This window comes from Poecilia reticulata, linkage group LG23 (genome assembly GCF_000633615.1).
Source record: "Poecilia reticulata strain Guanapo linkage group LG23, Guppy_female_1.0+MT, whole genome shotgun sequence".
NCBI classification, from domain to species: domain Eukaryota; kingdom Metazoa; phylum Chordata; class Actinopteri; order Cyprinodontiformes; family Poeciliidae; genus Poecilia; species Poecilia reticulata.
In genome coordinates, this window is record NC_024353.1 from 15,642,486 (window position 1) to 15,663,590 (window position 21,105).

Consider the following 21,105-nt stretch of genomic DNA (forward strand, 5'->3'; position numbering starts at 1 on the left):
TGCTAATGTCTGTGACCTGAAGTAACCTCGCCATTTTTGTACAGCGAATTTTTAGATGTTGAATTTGAGACAGCGAATTTGAGCAAGTTGAATTTTTAGGACACTGAAAATATTGCATTTGAATTTTTAAAAGTTGAATTTTTTTATATGTTGAATTTTTTTAACACTGAAAAAATATATATATTGAAAATTTGATCTCTGAAATAGGAATGTGAATTTTTTTTAACAAATGAAATTTGCATACATGTACAAATAATGACACTGAATTTTTTTTTTAGGTCAAAATTGTATTCTGAATTAATTTTCTAATTGAAAAAGTAAGTGCAAATATACAACATTCAAGTTTCAGATGCATTTTTTATTCAAATTCTGATGGCACATATTTACTTCCATAGTATCTCAAGTATTTGCGGATTTGATCTATTTCTTGGCAGCTGTTGACAGAAACCTGTGAATATTGAGGGGTCAGCTGTCCTTCAGTCATCAGAAGGACATTGATAACGGCGACAGAACAACCAACCGAGAAATGAATGAAGTTGCAACAGTCAAAGTCCAGACCTCAACTCAACTAACATGCTGTGACCTCAGTGGACTGATGGATTGTTTTCAACAACATAAATCCTGTATAACATTTAAAGATGGAGAATGATTTCTTCAACAGCTGGGCAGATGAAGACGTTTGATTTAGCTGAAAGAAGTTAAAACGGAGCGGTGACTGATGGTTCCACACTGTCACGTAAAACAAGATGCCGCCACAGCTTGATATCTTTGATGCTTTGCTCCTTACTGATGGGGGTCAAAGTTCAGCAACAGGACAGCAGAAACATCTAAATGTAAATTGTTATTGTTGTTTTGTGTCTATTCTCCGAACTACAACATGCAAAAAGCTACAAACCCACGTGGTGAAGCGACGTGGAACCGTGGAGGCACCAGGCAAACGTTTCTTAATTACAGGTCTTTAATTACATTCCAGATTTCACAGCTTGAAAAGTCAATTTTATGTGTTGAAAAGGGAGATTTTGTTTGACACAGGAGGGTGGGAGGAAACCCGCCTCGGGGCGCATCGCAGAATGTCAGAAATGTCTGCGTTCCGCATGGAAAACACACGCACACACACTCTCTCTCTCTCTCTGACAGTCATGACTATGAGCGGACTGTTGCCATTCGCAGGGATTTTTCTACGTGGGGCCTGTCTGTTCCTGCGCCGCCTTTGTGTGGCTGGGCCGGACCCGGCGACCTCGGCTCAGGTAGACGGCGAGGTTACTCTGAGCCTGCCCCGTAGCGCTCGCTGCTCCGCTGCCGTATTCTCTTCCCGGCCGCTCTTTGTCTCGACGTGGTGTCCCGAGGTGAAGCCGTCAGTCTCCGGCTCGCTGGAAATCCCCATTCCCACACTGCTTAGGTTCCAGCGCTCCGGTCGCAGCAACGCGTCGGGGGGCCCCAGCTGGCCCCGGCTGGCCCGACTGCTGTGTCCCTCTCGGGTTTCCTTCTGCGCATTCTTAAGACGGAGGTGAACCGATCGTTAATCAGCCAAGAGAGACACAACGTTCTCATTGATCAGATATGCTTCCCCCTTTGGCAGCAGATGCTAAATATTCATGTTTATCATGGTGAAATCTAGCACCTGATATTTACCAGCAATATTCTCCAATCACTGGCAAGAAAGACCCAATCTGAGCTCTTTGAGGGAGAACTCGGAGGAAACAAAACATTCAGTTGTTTCACGTTGAAGCATCAAAGAATCAGAGTTATTTAAATTTACAGCTGAACATTTTTAGTTTAAAAAAAGAAATCATGTAAAAAATACAAATGAAGCTTTTACCTTTCATGCTCCAAAAATTAGTACTTTATTGAACAGTTAATTTATTAACTTTTTACATATTATATAGATTCATTACACACAGATGGATGTTTAAATGCTTTTATGCCTGTTAATTATTATAATTTCAAAATCATAATTCATTTAAAGTTGAAATGTTACTTCAGACTAATAAAAGTAATATTTTTAATGCATTTTTTTTAATGAAAAATATTTTTAATTCCTGCTTAACCCTTGTGTGTGCAAGGACTGAGGCAAACGTGGAGGACTGTGGCAAATGATACAAGTTTTACGGGTGTGGGGTTCTGTTGGACACAAGGGTTAAATGTTGTCAATTTTCAAAAGGTTCTGTACTTTTTTATGAGGCTCATAAAAAAGACACATTCTGATTTATTGAATATGACTGCAGCTTCCTTCCTTTGACTGGAGCTTTTCATTAAGTTCTATGAGTTCTATGGCTCTCCACCCAGGACATTCCTCATGGGTGGTGGGGGGCACACAAACATGTCAAAGAAAAGTGGCATCCTAAACATGTTCATGAGGAGTGTGTGTGTGTGTGTGGGGGGGGGGTGCGTGTGTGTGTGTGTGTAAATTGTATCTAAATGAAGTTCATCATTTTAATTTGGTGCATTTTAATTTTTCCAAGGACAGCTTAAAAGAATTTGTTAAAAATTTCAGGAATGTAGCCTGCAGAAAATCCATAATGTTGGATTTATGACAAATATCACAAAGCAGCATGTTTTAGAAAATGAATTATCCCATCTTGTTTCAGTGTTTATTCTCATTTTAAATAATTTCTTTGCGTGTTTTCTCCAGTGGAATAAAACTTTTATGGATCTACAGCTGTCTTTCCCATAACGCAGGGAATTAGTTTTAACTGTACATAACATAAGCAAATAATAATTTTTCTGTTTTGTTTTGTTTTTGTTCTGCGTCTCTCCACAGTTATCCAGTTTGGTTTTGTGTCTCTGTTTGTGGCGTCGTTCCCCCTGGCCCCGCTCTTCGCCCTGTTGAACAACGTCATTGAGATCAGGCTGGATGCCAGGAAGTTTGTCACAGAGTTACGCCGGCCAGTCGCTGCACGTGCTAAAGACATCGGTAAGCTCATCCAACTTACCAACAGACTGGTACAAACGTGTAAAAAAAAAAATTTGTAAAAACGTTGGAGTCAAACATAAATTCGTCAGTTTCGGGAACTGACGGTCTGACAGGAATAATTCAGCTAAAAAGTATATTTTTGTCATGGAACATCCTAGTCAAAGGCCAGTCCTAAATCCAATTCCACTCTGTGGCGATATTTGAAAACTACTGTTCACGCACTCTTTGAAGCCTCCAAAATGAGAAATGCTTTGGTTTGTAAGCAAAATAAACCTTGTGAATTTTTTGTTGCATCAGTTTTTCATATCAGTTTTAGTTTGTATTATTCCTCTATTTTCGTAACATCTCTAACATTCGGCCCAGTTCCATGTAACCGAGGCTAAACCTCCGCCTGGGCGTTAAAGCCTCCTCCAAGCGCGGCTGACCTACTTACTACTCATTAATACTTCACACAACCCCACTTTAGCAGAAATATCTCTCAAAGTTTAGCAGACACACACTCAGAGAAACCAAGAACGTTCTGGAAAACAACTTAGAAATAATTTCACCTGAATAAAAAACGATGATCACACTGCTGTAATGCTGACGTCACTATTCTCTCGCTCTCTCTCTTCTCCAGGCATATGGTACAACATTTTGAGCGGAATGGGCAAACTGTCGGTAATAATAAATGTAAGTATGAACATAATCGCAGTATTTTTTATTAACAGTTAGTTTGTTAAAGTCAAAACCTTCTTCTGAAGCTCTGGAAGCAACACCTCTATCTCATAATCATACTTTAGCTTAATGCTGTAAGCATTCAGCTCACATTCCTTCTCAGTTCGTCCAGTCTCCAGGTTAAATACATTATTTTCAAACACAATTATGCGATGTAATTAAATAACAAGAATTTGGGAGGAATCTCTCTGTTTTCCCACATGATCTGCTGGTAAAGATCCTTAGTTATCACTTCTTCAGCCAATGAGTTTGTTTTTTCCCCCCCTTTTTGATAAAGATGAAATTAAGAAGCTTAATGATAAAAAGGTAAAATGTCTTGAAGGCATTCGCCTTTTATTAGTGGACTTTGGATTTGTTACTTGATGGTAAATTACAGATTATAAAAACAGCAACAACAAAACATCACTTTGTGGCCAAATATTGAGCTCAGATTGGAGTAAAATGCACACAAGAGGGATCGTACAATATCTAACTTCTGAGTTAGCTGCTCATTTAATATTTGATGCTCTCCTGCTGAAGCGTTCAGAAATGTAAATCTGGTGAGGTCAGCTTTGGGCTGTCCAACCAACCAAATCCTTTTCTGTTTACTTTAATACTGAAGAGATTTCTGAAGGTTTCCAAATCAAAGGACAGGAGTTTGAATAAGGTGGAGAGATGGACGAAAGGACTGCACTCCTTCATACGTGCTGTAAAAACAAGGAGACGGAATGCAGTGGAAGGGGAATGCAGGTCATCCGTCCATATTCAAAGTCCGTTTAGGCCTCAGCAAATTTCAGTTAAGTGTGAAGGCTTTAGTTTTGGAGCCTGTTTCCTTTTTAATTGTCGGCAACTAATTTGTGCAAAAGGCTTTTCCAGATCGAGTAAATCGACTATTCTCCTTCATAGATCTTCAATAAGTGTCTTAAGTTTCCTTTTGCTTTGAGTATTGTTTAAATTAGAGAGGGCCGCAAGGAAAACACTTTTGGACTGGCAAAGAGGAACCTACCCACCATCAAGAAGTCGACTGGCCCAATTCAAACAAGACAGTAGCTGCGCTTCCATTGACAGTATAATTGGGCGATTTGACATAAAAAATAAATTTAATAGAAACACGACAATTTTGAAAAAAAAACAACTAATTTTTCCAATAAAAACTTTGCCAAAAGAAACAAAGTGGGTTTCTTTTGGTTTATTTTGCAAAACTGCATCGCAGGGGTCATGTGATCAACAACCGAACGTTGCCACTGCTGCAAACCGTGAAGAAGACGACCAGAAGTGGGCAGAGGATGACGACACGTGAACAAATTTATTCATGTGTGATTTTAATTGCGTTTCTTTTTTAACAGAAACATAGCCATTGCAAAAGTGAGTTGTTGTTTTTTTTTTTTTTACATTAGCGGAATATTTACAACGTTTTGCACAGATTTGTTATGGAAACAAACAAATCTGTTATGGATTTGTTAATCCATAACAGATTTGTTATGGATTAACAGAAAGGAACCCAGATAATAAACAGATTATTTATTATCTGGGTTTGTTATGGAAACCCAGATAATAAACATTGACTGGAAGTCAAAAACTTCTAGTCAATGTTTTCGACTGGAAGACGGTTTTGGACATGTTCTGGAACCAAATCTAACATGTTTTAGTCTCTATCGTACTTTCACATTGGCTCTGTTGTGCATAGCTTTGTCTGTATCGTAACTTTAAAAGTTCTCAACCTTTTCGATGACTGACGCACAAAACCAGCCACAGATCAAATTCAGTCCAGACAAAATCAAGAACCTCCATTCTATTTTTTTCATACAAATTTTATTAAAATGGAGTTGCTAGCAAAGGAAACACTACAGATAGTCTTGGGTCCAGCAGGGTGCCATTGCCAACTTCAAGATTGATTTAAGATTTTAAAGGAATAATCCCATAAAAATGAAGTAGTCTGACTCAGTTTTTTTCTCTGGTTAGGCCTTTGTGATCTCCTTCACGTCAGACTTCGTCCCTCGGCTCGTCTACCAGTACATGTACAGCCAGACGGGCACCATGCACGGATTCATCGACCACACGCTCTCCTTCTTCAACGTTTCCAATTTCAAGCCTGGCACCGCGCCACACAGCTTGGACCAGGGAGACATCACTGTCTGCCGGTACGAATCCCACCACACACAAAAAAAAAAAAAACACTCTGGCCTCTTATATCTCATCAAATACTCCCAGTCGTTACAATGTGTGGCGTACAGGAACGAAACACTCTTTGCATGTTTGACAAAGATCTTTACTCGTATTGTACCTTTAAAAAAAAATAAAAATAAAAATAGGTCAGCTCATAACATGATTAGCCGTTCTCAAATAATGAGGAGTAGACAATGAATAGATGAATTAATGGGATGACATGTCGAAAATGTAATTATCTTGTTTCAGTCAACAGAGGAACCTTTTCTTGGTAATTGGAAAATACTAGAGAGACAGTTATGTGTCACAAGGAACCTCCAAGATATTCTGTGAAGAAAACCTAAAAGTTGTACTAAACACAAGGAAAATCTCACAAATTTATGTGTATTACAGTCTGGTATATTTAAAGGGTAATTATCATAATCTGCAGTCCAGAACAGCTTTGTGCAGATGCTGAGATGTCTAGCTGGTTTAACTGGATTTCAAATATTACCTAAAGCACTTATTCATTGTAATGTAATTTTGAGTTACAGACTCAATCAAAAAAATAAACATGCATTTATTAAGTTCTCAAATGTTTATCGCATTAAATATACTTTTTATTTTTTTGCAATTCTGCTCTTTGGAATGTAAAATAAGTACAACAGTCTGGTATTACCTTGGCAATTAGCATTGTTAGCATCTCTGGCAGTTAGATCCAAACCGCTGCTTACATGACCTTGTAGCCTTTGTAGTTTGTTTACTAGAGTTTTAAAACTGTGTCACTTTAATGAAAGTGGTTTGTTCTCCTTTAGCTCCTATGCCATAAGTTTGAGTTTTATTGAGGTTTCTTCAAAGTGAGGGAAAAAACGTCAACCCTTCTTTCAGGCAGCCGGCAAGCAGTGCGCAGCAACAGACGGGGGATGGAAATGTTATCAAAATGACTTAAAAATGTCAATGGCAACAGAACTCCAGGGAATTAGAACGTGCAATTCCATAAAAACAAGATTATGACACTTTTCTTTTGTTTTTTAACCACCATAACTTTTCTCAGTAGTCTTAGTGTCGGCCACAGACCCAATGCTCCTGGTATGAGCTGCTTAGGAGAAAATAACAACGACTTATTTTTTGGAATGTGATGTGTATTGTCATTTATTTAGAAGCTGTACTTCACTATTTCTGAAGCTGCAGTTACAGTTATAATCGTGTAAGTGTTGGAACTTAAACTTCTAAAACTCAACCGGAATGTCTACTAATGTAATTTGCGGAAGCTCCCTCTCCATTGTCAAGTCTCATTTATGGTTCAGTCCCAGCCACGTTTGGTGCCTCTCCACTGGCAGTGTGTCCCTCTCTATGTGGGCGTGAATACTGACAGGAACTTGGGCGGGAATGTGGGAATGTGAGCACACAGGATCTGTCGTCAAGACTCTTGATGTCATTTTGCGTCTGTAACTTTGGGCGACCAGTTTCTCTAAAATCTCTTGCTATAATTGTTCATTGCGAGTTGCCCCATCCAGTTGCAACGAGCTATTAGTGCCGCCTTAGATCATCCAATCACGTAAATCCATGAGCCAGTCACGGAATGCCGTCTGCTGCCAATCAAATTTCTTGCTCGCAATTCCTGGCCAGGACCACAGGAAGTTCCAAAAAACATGGAGTTTATCCTTGGCGTCTAGAGTCTAAATATCTCTAGATCCTTTTGTGAAAAATACGCACCGGGTTTATCGGGGGGTTTTTTCACCATAGTTGCTTCTTCCACTTAAAAAGTGACTTCTAGCAACTTTCCACCGACTCCTTGGTTTTCTTTTCAGCTACTGACAACTTTATGTCAACTGCAGATGTAACAAGCACCTTCTACACATGAAACATAAAAGGTTTAAGGTTGAAAACACCTTACTGCCAACACCACAGCTTTTTTAATTCAATAATGTCAATAACTGCCAAAGACAGTCCACCATTGTATCTTCCGCACATTTTTGCTGGTGCCAATGGCAAGAATCTCCTTTAGAATGTTAATATAAAGTGCTGTAGTGGGAAAGGTCACGGATGATGGCGACCACAGACAGCCAAGGCCGACCTGCAGTTACATAAGTCGGCGAAGCAAGAATACCATCTTTGTGCTGGAGCGCCGTGATGCGTCACGCCAAAAGTATGACGAGACGCTTTACGCCTGTAACGGTTATTAGGCATGAAATTGGTAGCAAATGTCCCAAGAAGGGTTTTTTTGTGTCCAATATGTACATCGCTGGGTATAACAGCTGTTCCTTGGTTCAAGAGCCATTCATCCAGCTCTTGATGTCAATAACTCCATGGAGTTACTGTCTTTTTATATCCCTTTGTCGTCCCTCGTTGATGTTGTGATTGTGGTTGGTATGGATGAATACATGTCACAGGACAGGCGAATGAATGGATGCATGGTAGTGTCAAGCTGAGTAGAAAGGAAGGGCGGGGGGGCTGACAGCATTGATGAAATGATCAGATAAGAAGGCAAAGAAACTAAGCTTCTTTTATAACGAGGAAAAGATTAAGCATGATGGAAAGATACCGGCATGGCAGAGAGCAGGGGAGGAACGTATCCTCTCTGGGTGGTTTTATAAAGATAGACGGAGTGACAGAACCATTTCAATTTTTAATCAGATTTAAAAACAGCAGTATGACGGACTAAATCATCATTTCTGCTTCAGCGGACTTGCACGTCTCTTCAGTAATGCTGTCGTCAAAGCTCAAGCGTTTTGTATTATTTTGGGATTTCATATGATTTTTAGATAATTTTTACATAAAAATCAAGGAGTAGGAATGTGAATTATGATGAATACGAGAAGCCTAAGTAGATGTAGGTCTTCTTGGGAAAAAGACTTCTTAAAGTCGTCATCTGAATCACGGAGGTAAGCATGGTGTGCTCCATAAGCCGAAAGCGTCAGTCAAACAGCCAATTACTTAATTTGAGTTAGTTAAAATAGATTACAAATGTGCACGTGTACATTTTAGACCCAATTAACTGCTCTGTATGTTTGCGTGTGCTCAGCTTAAAGACAGCTCTGTACTTGTAATTCTTCACTACAAGTTTTAGTTGGTGGTAATGAATCTGTAGGTGACGTTCATCCTGATTAGCTTAGTGCTACTTTCTAAATTACTGACAAACTGTTGATGCGTTTGTATGGTACAGACTTAGTCAAGCTCATCTATCAACACTTCTGTCTTTGAGCTAATTTACAATCGTAACACACACACTTGCCCTGTAGTTTGTGTTTTAGGAGATTTTGTGCTCAGTTTGTACTCGAGTGTCTTCAAGTGAGCTAGCTTAGCAATAGCATACCAAGATAGCATCGCTCATCTACTCCTTTTACAAGAAGGTAAGGATATTAATATTCCTCCACCTTCTGTTCTATTATTATATGGAAACTTTGCTAGTATTGGAGGCTGGGCTTAAAACCTGAATCTCAGAGACACCGAAAACAAAAGTCCCAACCAAGAAACCTAAGAAAACATTTTGACAGGTGATTATTTAACTTCACTAAATATTTTCCACTATCATAACAGCACTCAGGGGCTGCACAGTGGCGCAGTTGGTAGAGCTGTTGCCTTGCAGCAAGAAGGTTCTGGGTTCGATTCCCGGCCTGGGGTCTTTCTGCATGGAGTTTGCATGTTCTCCCTGTGCATGGTGGGTTTTCTCCGGGTACTCCGGTTTCCTCCCACAGTCCAAAAACATGACTGTCAGGTTAATTGGCCTCTCCAAATTGCCCCTAGGTGTGAGTGTGTGTGTGCATGGTTGTGTGTCCTGTGTGTCTCTGTGTTGCTCTGCGACAGACTGGCGACCTGTCCAGGGTGACCCCGCCTCTCGCCCGAAACGTTGGCTGGAGATGGGCACCAGCACCCCTCCCGACCCCACGAAGGGAAAAAGGGTGCAAGAAAATGGATGGATGGATGGATAACGACACTTAAATTAATTTTCTTTGAAGGAGGACATAATTAAGTATAGTATTTAAAAGCTTGGGGTGTCTGTTAGTGTTGACCTGAATGAATAAACCCAAATGTGGTGCAGGGTACACTGGGGAAGGGCAAAAATAAAAACTCAAAGTGGACAAAATGTCTGGAAAAAGATACCTTTAAAGAGTTAATGTTGTTAGTGGTTAACAGTTAGGAAGCCTCAGTATTTTTGCAATGTTTTTACAGCATTTAGATCCTGTAAAAACCCACACAAAACAGGAAAAAACATCATTTTGGACTTGGAGCAGTGTGTAGGAGTTCCTTCAGCTCATTACTGAGACGTATTCAGGTCAGAACGTTTTCTTTCTCACGTCGTGTCCCACAGATCTTCTGGGATTTACGGAGTAGGACGTTTGATGGCTTCCCAAGAGTTTTATACTGGAGTTCTCGTAAAGTGCGAAACAACCAGAAAGAACGTTGTTCTGCTTCCCATCGCCTCGAACGAAAGAATACATTTCTGTTTTGTTGATTACAAACAGGCATTTTTGCCTTTTTTTTTGTCAAGTAGCATAAAAGCTGCTACTCACATAGTTTAAAACATGGTGAGTCTTATCTGAAAATGTTAGAAAATGACTGTGTGTTTATGGCAAGCAACGTGATCGAGTTTATGAACTTAAGAACTTATGAACTGATTCCTGTCTTCAACAAAAGCTACATATACAGGGTGACAGATACAATACAAAGTCCTTCGTGAAGGTTCTTCTTCTGCCTTCGTCGACGTCTATAAATCGTTGTGTAAAGTTCGCCGCTCTGACATCAGGCTGCCTGTGTTTATGTTCTTATCGCCCTGAAGTCAAGCGAGGGCCAAGCAGCTATGTGAAGGATTATTGGGAGGTTTATTATTGGACATCTGTTCTTGGTGCATCAGGCGAAAATATTTACTCTTTATTTCATGAGCTGCAGAGATAAGCTCTGCTCCGAAAATTATTACAGCAGAACTAATAAGAGGGAAGCATCATGCCGCACATTTTGGATTTTGCTCGACTTGCTAAATTATTTCTGGGTATGTGACATTTTGACGCGAGTTATTTACCCTTTTTAACGTTCAAAAACTCAAGCAGTCAGAAGTTAAGGGTCCACGTAACCCGTTTTTGTCTTTTTAAATCCATATGTTCTGTCATTGATTTGCATGATCTAACACTGGCAGAAAAAGGATGTCTTCGTTTTTCATTATCCACAAAAACACTCGTAAGAAGGCTTTTGGAATTAATCTGCAAACTCGCATGCAACTTCCTTCAATTTGAGCCTTGTGTTCACTTAGAGTTACATTTATGTTTTACAAATCACTGCTGAGATGAGAGAAGAGGCACGACATTGTTGGGCACACGGTGGATGTAAACGCATAAAACTCATTCTCCTTGGTATTGGAATTGAACCATGTAGTGAGTAAATGGTTTTCTTCTGCGCTGTACTACGATTTTATTAACAAGGCCTCAAAACCTGGATCTCCGTATAGGCGCCATGGGGCATCAAGTGACACAAACGAAGCGGAAGAAGCACCAGAGACTACGACGGTGTATTGTACTGAGAAAAACAAGAGGAGTACATTTTTGTCAAAAAAAAATCTCTGAAATTTTCTGGAAAAAACTTGGAAACGTCTGAGTTTGAAAAGTGGAAAATTGCTAGAACAAAACTCCTAAACTTTGAGGTTAATCTCAGAAATATTCTAGAAAAAAAAAACTTGTAAATGTCTTGAAAAATTCACAAATTTGCTAAACAAACAACAAAAAAAGAAAACCTCAAGTTTTCATGAGGCCCCCAAACTGATAAAAATGCAATTATCAAATAAATAAATAATTTGTGGGAAGAAAGTAACCAACCTTTTTTTATGTTTTTTTTGTCTAAAGAATCTTTTGAAAGTAAATAGGTGGTGATTTTTACCCCCCATCCCCCAAAATCACTTTTGGCAAAAATGATTTAGTCCATTATTTTAGGAAGGCGGCAATATCCATACAGGTAGTAGCAAATATTTTATTTTCTAGTTCTTGGCTTTCTCTCCCCTTTCTGCTACCCTGGGCAACTGCCCATGTGGGCCACATTAAAAGCCACCACTGGTCATAGAGACCCACTTGAATAAAATAAAACTGGTCAATTAATGAAGTCTGTTCCCAGCATAACTGACTAACTCAGGATTATCTTTCTTTCCTCCATCTATGTAACTATAGCAATAGACCCAAGAAAAAAAATATCTTAAAAACTATGGGACCATAAAGCAGTATATTGTTTTTACATACTATTCTCCTGTCCTAATTCTGCTTTTTCTTTTTTTTTTGCTTGGAAAATCTCTAAATAAGAAATGAGTGGATGGCAGATCTGTCATACCAAATGAAAAATCCATGTTCATCCATCCAGGAGACGGAATCAGCCCTGACAGAAGCCATGTATTCTGATAGGGTGTGTGTGTGTGTGTGTGTGTGTGTGTGTGTGTGTGTGTGTGTGTGTGTGTGTGTGTGTGTGTGTGTGTGCGTGCGTGTGCGTGTGCGCGTGCACATGTGCGTGCGCGTGTGTGTGTGTGCGTGTGTGTGTTTCTGGGATGGGAATGCTTTGACCCTTGTTTGTCTGTAAATATATTCTGGGATCCCAGGAGGCACACTGTTGGAAGCAGTATCTCACTCACACACACATGAAATTCACATATTTAACCTTTAATCCATGAATAATAAAAACCATAATCACATTTCAATTCAGTGCAAATCAAAAAAGTACTTTATTAATCCCAGAGGGAAAGTAAATGTTGTTACTCATATTATACAATTGTCATGAAAGAGTTGTTAGAGACGCTGATGGCTGTGGGCAGGAAGGATCTCCTGTTGCAGTCTGTATTACAGCTGTTCTGAAGAAGCCTCTGACTGAAGACACTCGTTGTATGACAATGACATAAAAAGGATGGTCAGGATTGTCTGTAATTTTCTTTATTTTATGAAGAATTCTTTACATTCTAAGAAATGTTTCTGTAATTTGTATGTCAACTCGTATACTAAGAGATAAACACTTTTTTTTTTTTTTACAATATTCATTACAGTGGAGACAAATTGAACACTTAGCTAAGAGATGAGCTCCAGTAACTAAGCTGTAGATCTTAGTTATGTGATGTACTTCAGCCTTTCAAAACAAAAATCTGAGATAGAAAGATTGAAATAAAAGAGATGATGCGTATTTTAAAATGCTAATAGAACAGCTAATTATTTTGTTTAGCATCTGGTGCTGTTTTGTGAACTTTTAGTTGAATAAAGGTCAACACCTGTGTTGAGGCGTTCGTTGTCGACTCTTCAAGAATTCCTCAATTAGACAATTCATTCACATTCACATTGGTTCCCCCCAATTGAATTTCAAGCAAAAAAAACCCCGTACAGGAACAAAATGAAACACGGGCACCAGAGAACAAGATATAAACATAAATACAACCTCTAAGGGTATTTTAGAACTTGCAAATTATCTCAAACTTAAATTGATTATCGAGGGTTGTAGTCTTTAAGGGCAGACGTAATTTAAATTGAAGTTAGTGCTTTAGCATTAGCGCACACCAAATGCCGTGTTGGTGTATTTCCTTACCGTTAGCAGAGCTAATATTTATCATTTGCACATTAGGATTAGCGTAACTAGCTTTTTAGCTAGCGGTTCCAACCACTCTTTTTGAGTAGCTGTCTATAAAAAAAATAAATAAAAAAATTTAAACAAGCATGTTCAAAAAAGTTAACTATAAAACCCAATGTCTCACTGATTGGTCCTATGAAACAATACAGAGCCCCAGTTGCTGTGGATACCTCTGTTATTGTGAAAAATGGAGCATAAGGAAAACCCACACATGCAGTCCTATAATTCTCTGGTGACAGAAACACATGCACTTCCTCTTTAATTCAGTTGAGACAGATTAGCTTGAAATGCTAGGAGAACGACAGGAAGTGAAGTCCAGATCACATTAGAAGCCGACCTTCGAGTAAAACACTGTAAAATATTGTCCAGTGAAAGATGAATAGATTAAAGGAGAAAAAGAGGGGAGAGGAGCTCCGTCTCTCAAGAAACATTCCTCATTTATGACTGTATAAGGAGAAGGAGTCAGCCATCATAAGACCCTGCTACGACACACACACACGCGCACGCACACACACACACTCTCTCACACACACGCTTAGTGTTCATCCTCCCCTCTGTTAGCTACATCCTCTTCATGTCAGCCTCACTGAGACGCCTCATTCAGAGTGTTTTATCTTCAGAGGAATTTTTGCATGGCAGGGTGTGTTACATGTGAGCGCCGCTCTGCGCCGCGCCTCGGCGACCGTGATCCAAGCGCTCACATTAATGTTACGTGGTTAACTGGTGAGGTCAGCCGCTTCCCGTGTTCCTCTCCTTGCACCCCGTCACCACAGCCGACTCTCGCTAAAAGATTCTTTTATTTGTTTGTGTCGCGAGCGACTTTGTCTAAACTCGATGGAGCTTTATGTCGGGCCGCACAACCTTTTATGGGGTTTGTTTTGGAGAGAATATGCTCTTGATTTAATAAATTTGAGAAACGTGATTGATGGATGACAGAAGGAATGAAGGAGCTCTGTGATGTGAGCTGAGTTTGTTTGACAGTGGTTAATGCTTAAAAGGGAAAGTGGTCCTTTTTTTTTTTCCTGACTTGGCTTGACAGGAAACTTGAGTAGCAATAAAAATGGTTGGAAACACAATTTTATTTTTAACATTTAATTCAAAGCCTGTGCGAATGCCAGTGTAAAACATTGAGTTACAAAAATAGATTGTACAAGTTTATTGAGAAGAACAGAGTGAGAGTATGAAACAGTCCATTGCGGCCACGTCGCAACAGACCGGTGATGGATCAGCCTCGTAGTAAACGAGTGTTTGTACATCTACAGCCCTTCTCCACAGACGTGGTTCTAACTGGTTCTTCCTCCGTCAGCCCCAGTCAGATTCGTCTACATTTTCATACATCGAGAGGCTCGTCTACGTTTTTAGGGACGTCTCCAAGACGTGATACAGGCCACGTCTTGGGGACTCGCACAAGCGATGTGATTGGTGCAGACTGTGTTCACTGATTGGCCGGTGGGTTCCGTGACGAGACTGCAGTAGTTGGCAAGATGACTCGCTGAAAAAATTGATTACTCCATGGTCAAGCCTCGAGGTCCAGACCTTGTTAACAATTATGGTGGAAGAACGCATCTAGCGTCAAGTTGGTCGACCAAGGGTACACGTAAAATGCCACCAACCAATGCTGCTGCTCGCTCATGGCCCCGCCCATATTCCCACATCCCCGCCTCATGGTAACGGACTCATTGCCAATGGAGACGCACCCAACTTGGTTAGGACTGAGCCGGATGTTAATCACCTTACGAATGTAATGGCTTCTGGTAGCTTCACACTTGATTCTTCTCGAATCCTTGGCAGTTATTTGCTTTTTTTTCTCCACAAGTTTCCCCAATTAACTCAGCGATTTAAAGAGTTCTGCATCCCTCAAAGAAACTTTTGATCGTTTTTGACTCTTAGGTCTCAAGTAAATCTTTGTTTTGGCTCATTCTGCTTGAAGAAAAGAAGCTCCCTAATAATTCTACACACCTTGATATAGGTGTGTGTAATCACACACACCTATATCCTCAGGCCACATCCCTCCATCATCACACAGGCACACGCCACCTGCTACACTTACATCCACGTCTATTCATAGAAAATATACCTAAAAAGGATTTTTTTTTAGGTATATTTAGGTAAAACGTAATATTATCTAATTCTATTTTTCACTGATTCTGTTGGTTGATTATCTGTAAACAAACAATATATCAACTGTTGCATTTTCATGCTTTTCATTTTTATCCTGATTGTGAGACAGTTCTCCTTGTATCCCAAATGCAGTAATTCAACTTGATGCTGGCTGGACAGTTTGCTCTGTAGATAGCAATGGGTTTACAATGCCAGCCTTTGTTTCATAACCACTGAAACCTCTGTGTATTGATTACTCCGAGACGATTCATTGCTCAGAGATTCTCTTCTGATTAACAATGAGCTGAACCGTGCCAAGGTTAGCCTAGGAAGGAAAAATGCATCTTTTATTCCACGTCCCACAGGGAAGGACAGATACTTTTTAGACATATTTGTTAAAACACAGTCGTTTTGTTTCAACTTCTCCAGCCATCATTCATACATACATAAACTTACTTTCTTAATGATTTTGTGATTACAATTGTTTTTACCCTCATTTTCACTAACGAAAGCTCTTGTGCATATTTCAGCACATGCACGTTGATTTATTACTGGTTTGACTTATTTGGACAGTTTTATGTTTTAATGTAAACATAACAGTGCGGCGATAAAATAAAAAAAACTAACTGGCTGCACAAGTTTGAATTTATTGGGGATTTTTTTGATAATCACAAAGGCTCCATATTAAGCAAACTGGCTTAACCACATACATACATGTACCTAAATATTTTAATAAGTGACTCTCAAAACATTGGGAAAATCAAGTCAACACATAGAATTATATGTTTGCATAAGTTATTGGTGCCTTTTTCTAAAACGCTGTTAATTCCAAGGTCACTAGTTCGAGCAGTTTAAGGTAAAAGCCAAGAATGATGTACCAGTTATCCAGCATGGTGGTTGTAGCATCATGCTGAGGGACTGATTTGGTTCTGCTGCTATTAAAATATTGGTATTTCAAAAACACAAAATCTTACCAAGCATTCTTGTCTAGTTTCTACAAAAAATATCTAAGTCCACTTGAAATACAACAAAACTAACTTAGAAGTGAGTTTTTAGCAAGATGTAGGAGGTTGTTTTAAGTCAATAATTCCTGATTATTAATTTTTTAAAAAAAGTTTACGAAGATATTTGCGCTAGACACTTGACAAAAACAACACTTGGTAAGATTTTGTGTTTTTGCAGTAGATTCATTTCAGATTTCTTAAACTGCTAGCTTTGGCGTTAGTTCGAAATGTCCGGAAGCTGTTCCTAGTCCAATCACAATAACAGGCTTATTTTTTTCACAAATATGTGTGTCTACAGATGTAAAGTGCTAGCTTACAGCATCTGTTTTTAGCAGTCCTCTGTTAGCTTACCTGTGCTAACTAACAGGTTTTCCGTTTTCACCCAGTCTGTATCTGTCCCTTAGTTTTTCTCTCAAGCGTCTAACCGACCGGCCGACTGCACTCCAGTTATCGTGTAACTTGAATGAGGTAACCTGGTTGAAGTTACGACGTTAAATTTCTCTTTGCCAATGATAAAGTTCTCTTCGCTGAACTACTGTGTCCTCGGCAGAGACGGACCGACTGGAGCTTAAACGTTTGGTCAGCCGATGAACAGCCTGTTGGAGCTTTAAATACAGTTTCCTCTTCCCTATTCTGTTTTGTCTTCTGTTCCTGTTTAACCTTTTTTTCATTGAATGAAATGTAAATACTTCATGATCAGGGTTTGTATAAGTGACATAAAACTCATAAATGTTTGTGTTCAAAGTGAAAGAGCTCCATTGAGAAACCTAGAGATAATTATCTCTAGATTTAAAGTTTTGACTTTTCTTACCTTCTTAAAGTGTATGAGCAGCATTTTACGTTGAATTTCTTTATTCTCTCTCTGTCGGCCTCAGACGTTTTCTTCACACTTTTTCCTCCATCATTCTGAGAGCGTTGGCTCTTTCTCAACGTGCGTTTCAGGTCGTCTACTGTTTATTTTCGCCTGCACCGTAAAGATGATTTACAACAAGGCAAACGAAAGAGAAGAGTGCAAATAAAGTTGGCTGCGTCTTGAGCCCAGACTGAAGCAGAGAGGAAGAGAAGAATATTATAATATTATAATATATATCAGCATCTGTCCTGGATAGCTAAAGAACAGGAAGATGTCTTACAGGATTGTGGCCTGTTTGGGGTACCCTGCTCTGTTCATTTACTTTCCCTGTGGGTTTTAAAAACACAAAGGTACTAGTACTTCTTGTTTGTGTTTGTTATTTTAAGGTACAAGGACTACAGGGAACCCCCCTGGTCTTCTGATGCGTACCAGTTCTCCAAGCAGTACTGGTCCGTCCTGTCTGCAAGACTGGCCTTTGTCATCTTGTTTCAGGTATGGGTTTGTTGTGTTCCACTAATGCCTGCCATTCACGCAGCAATAACTCCGAGAACACGCATAGCTAATTCAAAGCATTTGGATCACAATATGCTCTTATGCACCAAATGACCTCAGACAGACAGTAAACAGCTTTTGTTGTCTGGTACACAAACATGTGGCGACCAAATGTTAGGCTAAATGTTGTGGAATTATTACTCTAGAATGTCTTTCGCACATATTTGGCTGTTTACTTTTTTTTTAGCCAAACTATTACAGGACTTTAAGATAGAGATACAGTCCCAATTTAACTTTCAGACTCATTGTTTTTCTGGCTTTCCATCTGCAGAGGTGACGTCACACTGTGTGTATGAGTCACCAGGGTTTAAATATGTCTACGGATCTATAATAACTCTGAGGAATTTTGAATTAATTTGAGTTGCATGAACATTTATTTTCCAATCAGGATCAATTAAGTATTTTTTTTATTGAATTGAGTTGAATAAAACTGTCTTTAGCGTCTTATGTTAGCGGTTAGCATGATGTGCACCATTAGCTCACCTACTGTAAACAACAGTCTCTGTGAGTATCACCTATGGAAATTGTAGATCCTTTCATCAATTCTGGGTTTTACAAAAAGGCTGCTGTTGATTCCAAATCCAGCAATATCCATAAGACAAAACTTCGAAGGATAAAACAGAGTGACCCTACAGAACATGCCAATGTTTCCTTTAAGAAGAACTCACATTTTCACTATAAAGTTATGATTCAAGGAGAAGGTAGGTTCTCCATAGAAATTGGATTACTTTGCAAAACTGAAACGGAAACATTGTTTTTGCATCAAACGAGTCACATGATCAACAACCGGATGTTACTTCTGGCGCAAGAAGACCACGACAGGAAGTGGTTGGAGAATGATGCCGCGGCCAGTTTATTATTACTTGTCATGCGAACAAACTTATTCAGCTGTGATTTTAATTGTGTTTCTTATGTAACGGTAACACAACAATTGCAAATTGTGTTCTTTCATCACTTGCGGAATATTGATAAAGTCTTGCGCACATTTCTAATAGAAAAGCAGCTAATGAGGAAAAAAGGTTCAGTTTATGTAAATATCTCATTTCAACTGTACGTTAACCCACGCTTCCCTCTCCCTCCCAGAACTTGGTGATGTTCCTCAGCCTCATTGTTGCCTGGGTGATCCCAGACGTCCCCAAGACCATCGTGGAGCAGCTCAAACGGGAAAAGAAGCTCCTGGTGGATCTGTTTCTGCAAGAGGAGAAGGAGAAATTCCAGCTCATCCAGAGCCTCTTCGTCAAGCCCAACAGCCAGTCGCCCGCGGCGGGCCAGGCCTTCCCCGTTCTGGGCAGATACAGCACCCTGCCCTCGGGCCCCACGGCCGGAGATGGAGGGGGGCCGAGGGCGAGGTGCAGGGCCGCCAGCTTCAGTCAGATCAGCGACAAGATGTCTTCGTTGCCCAGGAAAGAAAACGCAAACTCAAAGCACACGGCGGTGTGACGCGTTCCGTCCCGATCGGGGGGATCAAGCTTAAACGGGGCCTGTAAGCCAACAGACTCGGCCCTTTTCCTGTGTGTTACCTGTATCGTTTGTGTCCTGGTGTGTGTGACACGGTAGTGCGGTGGTGATGTCATCACAGGTCTCCTGCAGAAGTATAAACTGGTCCTTGCTGGCCTCAGTGTGTGGATCTTTAACGAACGGCTGTGTGAGTGTGCTGTTCCGACTCGCACGACTGTTCACCTGACAAAGTGTTTTTTTTCCCTTTTTTTTTTTGTACCAACTATTTAGTGAGGCACATGAGCTTCATAGCGTAGAGAAGCAATAATTACTATATTAGGTTGAATAAGTGATCAGGAACCTGGAAGAACTGCAAACCGACGGACTGCTTCGATAGGAAACACTAACCCACCAACAGACTGACGAACATCGTGGCTTAAACTTTAGGGCTGTCTGATCTGTGATTTTCCTACTTTGTTGTGTTTTTGTTTACAGATTTTGTAGCTCTCACGACATTCCACATTTTCTGGACTGTTTTTAATTCTCTTTATAAATTAGAAATAACTTTAGAAGCGGTTTACCCAACCAATCGTGACCGGTGATGACGGCTGCTGGTTGGTTCTTTTCGACCCGCTCTAGGTACTGATGGACTGGGAAAATGCCAATATGGCACACTGTGGTGCCGTTCACCTCCTTCCAAGCTGTAGTATCAGAACTCCATGATCTGTGAAGCTGAGAATCTCTTCTGAGCCATAAGGAACTTTTGCTGCACTCACCATGACAATAATACACGGGGATGGCCACCTGTGAATGAGACGGAGCTGAACTACACTCACTGTGTTTATGCTAAATTAAAAGAAAAACTACATCCACATTGCTTTGTAATGACGCAGTGGAGTTCTCCTGGGACCAGGGTTCGGACCGATGATCTTTATGTTGCATTGGTGAACTTCAAAGTCTTTAACTCTTCAGAGACGCTTCACAGGTTCTTCCAAGAATTCGCACCCCTCGAGTTTTTTCACATTTTGTCACATCGCATCCACAAATTTGAATGTTTATCAGGATCTCATGTGATAGAACAACACAAAGTAGTTCATAATCGTGAAATGGAAGAAAGAAAAGAACACATTGTTGTGTTTCCTTGACGTTTTTCTGCATTGAGTTTGCATGCTCTCGCAGTTCAAGCATAGATTCTCTCCGGTTACTTCTACTTCCTCGCACAGTCCAGAAACATAACTCTTCAGTTAAATGGTTTATTTAAATTGTCCTTAGGTATGAGTGTGTGCGTCCATGGTTCCCTGTTCTGTGCTGAGATGTACTGGGAACTCGCCTAAGGGTATTCTGGTAAAAGCCAGACCCTCGTTCTGGACTTTGCTTTGTCCAGAGAGTCTGGCCTCTCGACTGTTGAGAAACAATCGCTTGCTGGAGGAGTGGACTTTTAAACAACTGGATCTCATTTTACCCAGTCGCTATCATTTGGCTGTGACATATGTAATGCTCTAGCTTGATCAAGCTTACCGGAAATTGTGTGCGCTGTAAGCAACTCCATGGGGAGTAATGCCAAGACATCTTTGCCAGCAATAAAATGTCTTAAACATTCGTCTCGCTCCGACTTTAATTGCCCGATGCGTCGTTCACTTCCTCCGCTGCCACTTCCTCATTTGCCAAGTTTCAGCCCTGTAGAGGCAGACTCCAGGTCTAAAACCAACTTTGTCCATAAGTCCTTCTGTTCGCTGATTGGCTCGAGTGAAATTCACCTGTAGAAATCTAGCTCAATTGGAGAAACACTGAAGGGAGATGAGAATTGAGTGGAATTGCTTTGG

The 21,105-nt window shown here is 40.1% G+C and overlaps 1 protein-coding gene across 3 annotated transcripts in view; it reads left to right on the top strand.

Annotated features, from left to right (window-relative positions):
- Positions 1-20,881, top strand: part of ano2b (anoctamin 2b) — a 74,726-nt gene extending 53,845 nt beyond the window's left edge. For all 3 annotated transcript variants that reach the window (XM_008401428.2, XM_008401429.2, XM_008401430.2), the window contains 5 exons: positions 2,762-2,914; positions 3,534-3,586; positions 5,573-5,751; positions 17,680-17,785; positions 18,929-20,881. In XM_008401428.2, coding sequence (XP_008399650.2) covers positions 2,762-2,914; positions 3,534-3,586; positions 5,573-5,751; positions 17,680-17,785; positions 18,929-19,285 — 848 coding nt within the window. In that variant the 3' untranslated portion in view covers positions 19,286-20,881. The remainder of the gene's footprint in view (positions 1-2,761; positions 2,915-3,533; positions 3,587-5,572; positions 5,752-17,679; positions 17,786-18,928) is intronic.
- Positions 20,882-21,105: the final 224 nt, after the last annotated feature.